General features: G+C 33.4%; 1 protein-coding gene across 1 annotated transcript in view; it reads right to left on the bottom strand.

Annotated features, from left to right (window-relative positions):
- Positions 1 to 7,995, bottom strand: part of LOC149556615 (small nuclear ribonucleoprotein SmD1a-like) — a 63,402-nt gene extending 55,407 nt beyond the window's left edge. The window contains exons 1-2 of the mRNA XM_089831019.1: positions 7,800 to 7,995; positions 7,573 to 7,649 (exon numbers count right to left, since the gene is read on the bottom strand). Coding sequence (XP_089687145.1) covers positions 7,573 to 7,649; positions 7,800 to 7,813 — 91 coding nt within the window. The 5' untranslated portion in view covers positions 7,814 to 7,995. The remainder of the gene's footprint in view (positions 1 to 7,572; positions 7,650 to 7,799) is intronic.
- Between the last annotated feature and the right edge of the window lie 4,670 nt (positions 7,996 to 12,665).

Below are 12,665 nucleotides of genomic sequence, written 5' to 3'. Positions count from 1 at the left end.
TAGTTGTTAGAAAGGACAGGGTTGTCGTTGCACCAAAAGATCAACCTATCAACGCCCAATACAACCAATAGTCATATAGATCCATAGGAGGCGGTTAAGCCATGTCACGAATCCTACATGGGATGCAGGCCCACTGCCAACAATCCCCCTGCCAGAGACACTCGCCGTGGCTTGCGATATTTGAACCTGTGACAAAGCTCTGATACCAATTGTTAGAAAGGACAGGGTTGTCATTGCACCAAAAGATCAACCTGTCAATGCCCAGTACAACCAATAGTCTTATAGAGCCACAGGAGGCGGTTAAACCATATCATGAATCCTACGAGGGACGCTGGTCCACTACCAACAATGGTATCATAACGGGTTAGATAATAGCAAATAAGGGAGTTTCTCTTGTTCATTAGTTCATATATTTGTTGCAAATTGCTTTGAGCATTTGGTAGGCAATCCGTATGTGTTAGAAGTATTTGTGTTTGCAAGATAGATCTTACTGTATACACTTAAAAAATATCAAATCAATTAATCAAATATTTTAATATTTAATTGATGTCCTTCATCTATTAGCCTTAATAAATTATTTTAATTTGTTAAGTTGACTCCCCTAGGTTAGGTCCCACTATCCTAAGTCCACTATTTAGTCCTATTAAGTGATTTATTTAATTACTTAATTACACACTCATTGATGTGATTAAGTCTCTTAGTCCATATCACATGACACCTTACATTTGCATAAATAATTAATAATAATTAATTATTAATTAAGCCTATTTGTCATCACTCATGTGTCCTATAAAAAGGATTATGTGTCCTTCAAAGAATGAATCATTAGGACACTTAACCTCACATGATTTGATCTTGGGGAGACTTGACTCTTTGTAACAAAGTCCTTGCCACTTCCCCTACATTCTAGTGGTTGGTTAAGCCATCTCACTTAGTCAAGGGTGACTCATAGGACACTTGTACTCATTGAGAGTAGGATCTCACCACCCTTTTCTCAATGGTCTTTATGAGATGAGTGACATGTGTCTTCCCTTTTCCATCTCAAACACCTTTGTGTCAAGGTAAGAGAAACATGTTCCCTATTCTTCCTCTCACATCCCAACAAATTCCTCCTTTCTCTCAACTCTCTCAACTGAGTCAATCATAACACTACACTAGTCCAACTTTCACTCTCAACCATTGATTTGCACTACCTAGGCTAGGGTCTCCCATAAATCTATAAAAGGAGCCTTCATCCTCATCTGCAAGCTAATTAGCAATCATTGAATATTTATCATTTTGAGAATCCTAGAATCCTTTAAGCAATTATCAAGCAATTCAAGACATTCCATTACCATTTTAGAATTTTTTTCATATCATTTTTATCATGGCATCTTTAGGATCATAGTTCATCTATCAGCTTCCATCATATCATCTAACTTTAAGAAGCATTCTAGGATCATCTCCATAGATTTCCATTGAATTCATAAATCTTCAAAACTTTGAAGCATATCTTGAAGAAGAAGCAGATTGGAAGAATCTAAGAGCTCACCTATTCAAACACTCAAAGCTTGGAGGACAATGGAGGCACATTGCATTGGGTAAGTAGAGATAAAAGTCTCATTTTTAGTTTATTTCATTTGCAATTCTTCATTGTATGTGCCTAATTATATTAGATTCACTTATTTAATGATTTACTCTGCATTTACACATAATTTTGCATACACTTAATTCATTGCTTGAATTCTTGGACCTGCTTCTTCAATCTACAGTAATGAAGTTCTGGAATTTACTATGGATAATGTGCGGAGCAATGGCTTGTTCAAAGTCATTATGTTTTTGTTCATTTTGTGCTGCTGGGAACCATGATATTTTGTACATCATGAAAGTCTAGCGGCTGTCCTTATTTCTGTTTGTGCATTTCCTTGTCATGGTTGCATATTTATTATGGCTTCGAGTTCATGTGGTGCCGTCAAGTTTTTGTATATGTGACTCCAATGTAACTTCTTTTGTGTCGTGTTTATATTACACTTCTATGTGGTTTGTCCCTTTGGTGACTCATTGATGACTCATCAATGACTTGACTCCTGCGATTACATCTTGTGCCAGCTCATGTTCATGTACCATCGGGCAGCCATGCATAGTTATTCTCTGTCATTTGTTATTGCTCGTCACTATTTATGAGGTGTCAGTTCATTCCTTAGCCAACTCGTATGTTCATAATGATAGAAATTCTTCACATGAAAATTTTTTGTAATGCATTCATATTACTCAATCTAGTGTTTTGTGGAAGCTCTTTGGGTGTGTGCTCGTGTGTCTGACAATAAATATTATTTTTTGGAAAATATTGAAGGCTTCAATCAGTTGTTATATGATTTGTGTGTGTTGAGCTTATATGTGTATTGCATGTCATGTTTCCTTAGAGTGCTTCAGATATAAGTATTGAAATTATTCATCAAGTACCATTTATTTACCTGCATTCATGATCATTTGCAGTCAAGCATAGTTGATTTTGTTTCAAAGAAGACTCAAAATCATATGACTGTCTTGCAATGACATCAATAAGAAAGCAAATTCGTGTATTTGACCAGATCTATGTGATGAATTTTTCTTGTCTTATTGTTGACCAGGCAATCATCTGGTCCATCTCAGCTTTTCCAGCAATTTTACAATCTTCCTTATGTGGCATGGTTTGCTGCTAATATTACCTAGTTGTCATGGTGGAAGAATTTTTATGTTAAGCTGCATCGAGAGTTTTTGGTGTGTTGTTGAGAATTTTATGTTATATCCTAGCACTGTTCACTCTATTTGGGCATCCATTTTATGGTTCATGATTTATTCTGATATGGCATCCAAGAGGTCAAGGGTGATCATAAGAATTATTATTGGCAGTAGTTTTATTATTATATATGATCTGCATAAATAACTCTGTGTGTGGCAGACATATTTTGTTACTTTGCATAGTTTGTTATGGGCTCACATACCGATTCTCTCTGAAAACATCCGGATTCTAATGTGGATGCATTCTAGTACTCCGGTGCTTTTGGATGCTGCCCAGATGTGCCCAAGAAGTGCATCACAGATCTGTGGAGGTGCTGTGAGCGCCTCCACAGGCATCCACAGGACCGGAATGAGCTTCCTGGGCACCATCCAAGAAGCATCCGGATGCATTAGAGAGCATTTTGCGGGCCCAGATTCCTTTCAAACACCCATAATCACTTAAAAGTTGTTTTTTTCATGTGCTTTAGTGTTTTCCTTTACTATTTTCTTGCTCCTTTTTGCTCCTAAACCCTAAAATGTTCCTGAAAGACGCCATTCATTGTTCATTCTTCTCATTTTGTTTGCAGATGGGCTCTCTTCTGAGCACACACACACACATATATATAAACACATCCAAACACATCCAAAATCCAAAATAATAAAATTTGCACTTTCGTGCATCTGATTTTTGCATCAGCATCAGCATCAGCATTGGCAACTTAGGTTATGGGGTGTGTGTGCATCTCAAACCTCAGTGATGGAGATGATTGGAATTCAGATCTAAAGAAACCCTTCTCAGACTCGCCTTTCACAGCTCAAAGTAGTATCCTAGTCCAAGTGCACGTCCCCTCTGTGTAAGTTTCCATGGACTAATACAACTATGGAGGATTGTTATCTAGAAGTGTACCCAGATAGCTATAATGACTATGTCAAAGATTGGACCTAGAGATTTGGTTAATATGGCTGCTTCAGTTTAGGAAGTGCTATTATCATCATAAAAATGTTGCTCTACGATTACTGTTCAATTTTGTGTATTGATCCAAACATGTGTGCATGCTAAGATTAAACTACAAAGAGATAAGCATTCTATGATTATATCTCTAAATATTGATTATGAATTCTTGTTACATCATTGGGAATAGTGTATGCTTTTACCATTGATCTCTATGTTTCTCTTCATGATAGGTTGATTTTATGAATAATTATTAATCTCTCTTGGTTGTTGGGGGGATTAAGAAGCAATAGAATGATGAGAGATTATGCAAAATCATGGGGATGTTGCTTGCAATCATGGGACTGAATTGATGACACATATCTTCATTAAAGAGGAAGATCATATAAAGGTTGATATTATATTATGATTAGTTTCCTTGAAGAGGAGAAATGATATCCAGAGGGAGACTATTCAGCTTCAGAGGGAATTTGTGTGACAAGAGAATGCCTAATTCTCTGCAATCTTGTTTGGCAGTTGACTACTAAAACTCCCTATTTGATTAACTTGAAATCAACATTCTTATTGTGATAATCAAAGGAGCAAGAATATTTCCCCTAATGAGAGGAAGTCTCTATTGAGAGAGAATCTCAACCAATCTTATACATGTTATGCATTCTCCTCTAGGAGAAGTCTAAGGGAGAAGCCTGCATTCCACCCTTTACGAGTAGGCATGGTGGAGATGCATTCTTCTACAGGAGAAGTCTGAGGTGAAATGTCATGTCCTCATTTTAAGATAGAATTTTAATAACAATTAGATTATACAATATTATTAAATAAATAATAGTAATAAAGGCATATGAACATAAGAAATTATGATTAAATATATATAATCTATCATCAATAAATTTATATTCAATAATAATAAAATTACAATAAATGATTAAATAAATAAAATGAGATACAAGAGAGAATATTGTAAAAAGTATGTTACCTTTCTAAATAGGATTTAATAATAAATGATAATAAACACAATAAATAATATTATATAGAATACTATAAATTATCTAAATTTAATGAAAAGTCAAGAGATATATAATAAACAGACTAACTCCTTGAAATTAAGATATATAAAGGGGGGGAGTTCATTTTAGAGAGGAAGGGGGAAGAAGAGAAGAGAGGAGTTAAAGAATGATTAATCAAGGAGGAAATGAATGATAAGAAATTAAGGAAATGACTTTTTTATGGTTGCGATGATGGAAGGATGTGACTCTTCGAAAGGGTTGTAATTATGAATGATTGTGACTCTCCAAAAAGATTGTAATTATGAAATGTGGTGACTTTTTGGAAGTAATGCGATTATTAAGGGTTGTGACTTTTCGTAAGGATTGTGATCATGAAGAGTTGTGACTTTTCAAAAGAACATAGATGACAAATAAAACAAGATTTATAAATTAGCTTGAATAAGGAAAAACAAGAAGAATTGTATCAAATGGAGAAATTAGAACAAGATAACAAGAGAGATATAATCACACACCTCTTGGCATATATTTAAGAGGAGAAGCAAGGAAACTCTAAAAGGTGGTTAAGGTGTCATAAAGGTATGTTGTATATTCAAAGTTTTCCTTATGTGTGTCTTGTGTCTATTTTTATTTATGTAATTCCAAATAAAATGATATTTAAAGGTTTATGTATATTTAATAATGGAAATTCACATAATGATATTAAATAATTATTTAATGTTATATATTATTAATTGAATATAAGAAGTAATAAATTAAAACTCTCATAGTGCCAATGTAGGGACTACTCTCATCTCTATATAAATGGCTATGTGTCAATGTAGAGTTTGAGGTTGTCCCTATATGAATGGCTAAGATGGGATAAATGGAACCTCATAGCCAATACGAGAGGTTAATATAGCCTCGTATGAATGACTATCGTGCCAATCAAGAGATTAGTACAAACACAGTATAAATGGCTAGATGAGATTGTAGTGTTGGTATGAGAGACTAACATAATCTCCATCTAACCGACACCATGGAGATTGGAATAGTTCCTATAATGATGGTATGTAAGATTGTTGTAATCTCCAGCTAACCAACATGACTATGACTAGTATAATCCCCATGTGCCAGAATATTATAATGATGTCAACATATGCATACGTAATTGGCCTAAGATAGAGGATAGCTCGTCCAAGAAGAACCTTAAGGGGTGCACTCTAGAGAAAAAGGAAGAATAACTAAGAGTTGGGGAACCTGATCCAAAGATGTCTTTAAGATTTATTATTGTTTCAATTTTGATATTTATTTGCGGGTATTACTTATCTAGAGCTAACCCTAATAGCGAGGGCATTACATGAAAGCTCTCCTTCCACCCTCTATGAGTAAGTATTGTGGATCCACCCTCTACAAGTAAGCATGGTGAAAAGGCATTCTTCTCTAGGAGAAATCTAAGGTGAAATCCCTCGTTCCACCCCCTAAGTAGGTATGATGGATACACCCTCTACGAGTAGGCATGGCGGAAGTTGTATGTGTGACTCCATGACTTTAAATTTTACCTTTTATGGTTCACCCTCTAAAAGTAACTATGGTGAATAGTGTTATGCTGAGATAACAATGTTTATTGAGAAAATTTGTGATGAGAAATTGTAATTGACATTTTTGGTTGCAATTACGTGTCCCTATCATACTAAAGATATGTCTCTTGCTAAAAGGGAGTGATGAAGATTATATTTGTGATAGAGATCTTTATCTCTGATATTGCTATGGAAGAATTTATGATGATATTTCTTTATAACCAAGTGAACACAATGTGGCATTCAAGATGTGCTAGGTGTCTCATCCTAAATATTTGACATTTTATTATATGAAGAGACATGCATTTGGAAATATAAAGAGACTTGCATTTGCAAAATAAAGAGACTTTCAGTTATGATATAAAGAGTCTCTCAATTAAATATATATATAGACACACACACATATATATGATTGTTTTGTGTGATAAGCATTGTATTCAATTGAAAGCATTATGCTCGAACTTTTTTTATTAAATAAAAGAGATATTTTATGGTGTGGCTGGATTTTTCACCTCAATTTGGAGAGTTTTCAAGGATAAATTATTGTGTCTGTTTGTGTCTTGTTGTTCTTCATTTTGGTTATTGTTATTAATCTTTATTTCTGAACAAAACATTAACAAAAAAACAGATTTTGTATAGTCTACATCACTAAGTTTCCCATTCAATCAGGCTATAAATCACGTTTCCGGCGTCAGGGAAACCCAACCTTGCCAGGCCTTACATAACCAAGACCGCCTGCGAGATTTGGGTGAATTTATCAATATAGATGCCCCGGCTCCCCAAAACTAAGCCCAGAATCTTGTAGCATTAAGCAAACATGAGTGCGGTCAACTAGTGCCGCACTAAGCCAAAAATTTACTGCCGTCGTTGTGAAACACCTGACCCTTGGCTGGAAGTTTAGATTGCAAAACATGGTAGCAAACACCTACTCCAAATGAGCCAAAATTATTTGCAACAGTTTTGATACCGCTCCTCATTGAGCGCCTCATAATAAATAGATTCACTACCATGAGAGTCGGCGTAGACAAGCAACGACGAAATGAAATCTACATATACTTCAATATTTCCATTTTACAAAAAATGCCAGAAACTAATATTTCCTGAGTCCTCGATCTGATAACTATTTCGGAAAGTTGGGGTTCTAAAAGTTAAAAGTTTTACAATACAACTCGAATATATAACTTCAAGCAAAAGAGGAAAAAAGACCCGAAATTTTGGCTTGCATTTGTTGTTAAACCCCAAACCCTATATCTCGGCAACTGAAAATCATTCGACCTCCATGACTAATTCTAACAAAGAAGCAAAGGGTTGAGCATCAGACCTGTAATGGTCCCATGGACTACAGTTCCATTTTTTAGCTCAATGTTAACTGTTTCGTTATTTAACTTCATCAGAAACCTGTGAAAAAAGGTAGAAATGGAACCATTAAATGCATATAAATGAATGAAGCAATCCTGCGAGAAATCTCGTCAAGATAATTAATTTTTCAAGATAAAATGAGAACAAAGACCAACAAAGAATGAGGGCACAGGTGTCATTAAAACATACCGTACAAGCTTCATGGTTGCAAATGTTGCAACGCTCAGTCGTAGGTTTTAGTCGACTGTTGTCCTAACCATGCAGTTGTGCTGCACACTCTAAAGTAGTTAAAATAATACATTCAATTCCTGGTTTTAGTGAGGTCCGCCTTATAAGTTTCGAGCCTGGTAAGTGGGAAAAGGCGCTTTTTGACATAGGTCCTGTTACTTTTTAACTTCCAATCGAACCAGACTAGTAAAATGATCCTTTCATTTTAGGCTAGGTGTTAGCTTTTGATTTTTTCAACTAATAATTTGATTTATTAGGGAGCTAAAAACAAGAGCTCTCAAAAAGAGCTACAATCTTGCCTTTTGATTGAAAAAAAAATTAAAAGTCATAGTTCAATGATTGTATAGGAAAGAGTAACAACAATTTATCAAAGAGAAGTACTAAACACATATTAAATACTAACAATCATTTGCAAATCTATTAATGTTCTAAAATAAAAATTTCATTGATGAATTTTATTAGGTATGATTAAAAAACGAATTATTTTTTTCAGAAAAAAATTAAATTGAATAATTTATTTTTAAAATTTAAAATAATTAATAATTTTGATAAATTTAAAAATTAAAGAACTAATTTTTTTCATAATTAGAATTTTGGCATTAGCAAAAAGGAAGGTGTATTTTCATTTTTTTCATTGAAGTATAATGATTGAATGCAAAAGAAAAATAGAGACAACAAAAAGACTATTTATCATAAAAGCATTAAGTCATTTGTAAATATATCAATGTATTAAATAATATCTTTAATTTATATTTAGTTGAGATTTAAGAAATCTTTTTTTTTTAAGTTAAATTATTTTTTTTTATGTTTAAATGTTATAAATAATATTTAAACTATAATTATAATAAAATTTAATAGTTTAATTATATTAGATTAAATTAATGCCAATAGTGGCATGTTGTGATGGTTAAGTTGTTGTGTTGTTATCCTTGCCATCAAGGTTCGAATCTCATGGGGATGAGATCCCCCGTTTGTGGCCTCACTGGTTCATAGGTCTAGGTCAAAGCGTTTACCCCTCTTTATATATATATATATATATATATATATAGTACAATTCAACTATATTATTAAGACTTGATCTCTAGTGGGCTCTTTGTGAGCCATTCAATTTCACCAATAGATCACAGGCCCATTGACTATACTTATATATTTCAAATTACACACTTAAGTAATATATAAAATAAAATAAAGATGGTACCACTAATTAAAAAAATTACAAGTACTTTGAAAATAAAAGATTACAAAAGACTAAAATTAATTGCTGAATATTTTTTAAACATTATGATGAGAATCATGTACCTTATAACATTATATCCATAGACATTTTTTGCAATCATGTTTTTCAATCACATTTTAAATACTCACAAGTATAACAATATATGTGAAGAATTCTAGAAACTACTCGTACATCGTTGCAATGTATTATTGTGATTCATATGTCAGAAGTGTCCTTTATGTTTTAGTCATCATCATCACTAAGAAGAGTGCAAGGTGGAGAACTGAACAATACAGATATTTTGTTCGTAAGCTTTTCAAAAGATGAATTGGATGCTCCATGGTATGTCATGTCACACCATCTCCTTGTTGCCCCTCCTCAATTTATTTTGCCCCTAATTTCTAGCTTTGTATCTTCCTTCTTTACTCTCTTGCTCCCTTTGCTCCAAATGAGCATAGGGGATGAGACATGCAGACGAATTAGAGATCACTAGTCACCTGAACAACTGCAACTGGATTGATCAAGACGGTGACGCATGCTTGAGTTGTAGGAAATGCTATTAAAGGATGAGGAAAATGTAAGGTTGAAAATGGGATCGAATTGGTTATAGTAATCCTTGTAGGGCTTCCATTGAAGCTAGGTTATGGAAAAAACATGCCTAGTACAAGAAGTTGTTGGTGTGCCAAAGACGATGATACTATAGATACAAGCTTTGGCTTTGCGCTCACCAATGCAATTGATTTTGACAATTGTGTGGAGAAAAAAAAAAAAAATTTCAATATCAAAAAATCATTGTTACCCTTAGCATACCATCCAATCAAAAAATAGGAATTACTGATTCAAAATTAATTTAAAAATATTGTGTTTTAAACTTTAGAAATTCATTAGCTTTGGTTGTAAAAAGTAATTGTGCCCACCACAGAAAATATTAGTACCCAAATTATAGTACAATTCAACTATATTATTAAAATTATTATATCTCAAGAAGACTTGATCTCTAGTGGGCTCTTTGTGAGCCATTCAATTTCACCAATAGATCACAGGCCCATTGACTATACTTATATATTTCAAATTACACACTTAAGTAATATATAAAATAAAATAAAGATGGTACCACTAATTAAAAAAATTACAAGTACTTTGAAAATAAAAGATTACAAAAGACTAAAATTAATTGTTGAATATTTTTTAAACATTATGATGAGAATCATGTACCTTATAACATTATATCCATAGACATTTTTTGCAATCATGTGTTTCAATCACATTTTAAATACTCACAAGTATAACAATATATGTGAAGAATTCTAGAAATTACTCGTACATCGTTGCAATGTATTATTGTGATTCATATGTCATAAGTATCCTTTATGTTTTAGTCATCATCATCGCTAAGAAGAGTGCAAGGTGGAGAACTGAACAATAAAGATATTTTGTTCGTAAGCTTTTCAAAAGATGAATTAGATGCTCCATGGTATGTCATGTCACACCATCTCCTCGTTGCCCCTCCTCAATTTATTTTGCCCCTAATTTCTAGCTTTGTATCTTCCTTCTTTACTCTCTTGCTCCCTTTGCTCCAAATGAGCATAGGGGATGAGACATGCAGACGAATCAGAGATCACTAGTCACCTGAACAACTGCAACTGGATTGATCAAGATGGTGACGCATGTTTGAGTTGTAGGAAATGCTATTAAAGGATGAGGAAAATGTAAGGTTGAAAATGGGATCGAATTGGCTATAGTAATCCTTGTAGGGCTTCCATTGAAGCTAGGTTATGGAAAAAGCATGCCTAGTACAAGAAGTTGTTGGTGTGCCAAAGACGATGATACTATAGATACAAGCTTTGGCTTTGCGCTCACCAATGCAATTGATTTTGACAATTGTGTGGAGAAAAAAAAAACAATTTTCAATGTCAAAAAATCATTGTTACCCTTAGCATACCATCCAATCAAAAAATAGGAATTACTGATTCAAAATTAATTTAAAAATATTGTGTTTTAAACTTTAGAAATTCATTAGCTTTGGTTGTAAAAAGTAATTGTGCCCACCACCGAAAATATTAGTACCCAAGGTAGAGGCTAATAATGGTCTTACACTTGAGGAATCTAAGATTACGTGGCATTAAATGAAGAGAAGCATTTGGATGAAGGGAAGAAATTTTTAGCATGGAAGCCATTGTGTATGGCTTGGGATGATTAGACAAACAAATTCATACTTCAGAGAATTGGGTAGGAAAATAATGGTTGGTCTAAAAGGTAACAAAATCAACGAGGTTTGCAAGAATATTTCTTGAATTGAGTGGTGGTTTTAAAAGTTAAGGTAACATTTGGAGATCAAAGGGCTAAACAAGCTCAGGAAAGAGCCTATAACACAATGGTAAATTATGAACCTCTTACTTGGGATGTCTGGGGATTGAGTCTGCTTGAACTCAAGAAATAGTAATAATAATAATAAGCAATCTAGGCTTTGGCCCATTACCTATAAATAAAAGGCCAAACAATCTCGTTGAAAGTAATTAAGGAACAACTAGAGACCACCAAGGAGTAAGTTGCCATTTTTTAAGTAGAAAACTTGGAATGGTGTGAATCAATCAACATTTAAAAGTAAAAAGCTTTCTACGTGAAATTAGGAAGGGAGTAGTAAACTTTCTCAAGAATACGTAAATGGTGCAATAAATAATGGGGTAAGAATTTTGTGCTCAATACCTTATTGAATGAATTTGACCTACTATCTTGTAATAGTGCTAAAGGAAAACAACAAATTTTACATAATATATTCCATAAAGAAGGTTTTTGAGAGTTGATTTCAAGGTAGTGGTCAAAAGACCTCTTTAGGAAGGTTAGAAACCTTTCAACATTTTAAAGAAATTGCAATCCCTAAAGGAAATTTTTTTAGAATTGAAGAGGCTCAACTTCAAGGATATCTTTGAGGAAAAATATAGTTAGACTAGCAATTGGAAGTTTTAAATAACTAGATAATTAGGGATGGGATGGAAGAGGTTAACTTCCTTGAAGATAAGGCTCTTCACTTTCAATACTCTAAAAATATTTCAAAAGAAGAGATTTTTTGGGAGCAAAAATATAGAGAAAATTGACTTGATGAAGGAGAATACAACACAAAGTTTTTTTCACAACTTGGTGAAATCTAGAAGGATACTTAACAAGATTATTCCAATCAAGAATACAAATGGTCAATGAATTTAGGACAACACAAAAGTCAGCATGGAGGAATTTCCTTACATCAAATCACTTTTAATTATGGATGACAATGGCCCCTTAAAGATAAATGAAGAGATGCTAAGAATTATCCCATTGATAGAATTAGAGTCTTCCAACAATGTGTTTTAGAAACCTGTAACTCTAAATAAAGTAAAAAGTTCTCTTTTCTCCATGATGAAGACAAGACTTTAAGGCACAATGGCTTCTAAACTATCTTTTATTTAAAATTTTTGGGAATTTTTGAAAGAAATGTGTAGATCTAATCTACGTTGATTGGTTCCTTATTACATTCATATGAAGCCCATAACATCAAGCACACAAGAATTCTTTTCAAAAGCATGTGTCTCATTTCAAAAATCAATCTCGCATGAAATTTACACGTCATTCAAGAA

This window comes from Cupressus sempervirens, chromosome 5, assembly GCF_028749045.1.
Source record: "Cupressus sempervirens isolate cs-2001-9-10 chromosome 5, ASM2874904v1, whole genome shotgun sequence".
NCBI classification, from domain to species: Eukaryota; Viridiplantae; Streptophyta; class Pinopsida; order Cupressales; family Cupressaceae; genus Cupressus; species Cupressus sempervirens.
The sequence above is the reverse complement of the archived record's forward strand: the minus strand, read 5'-3'. Positions and strand labels throughout refer to the sequence as shown.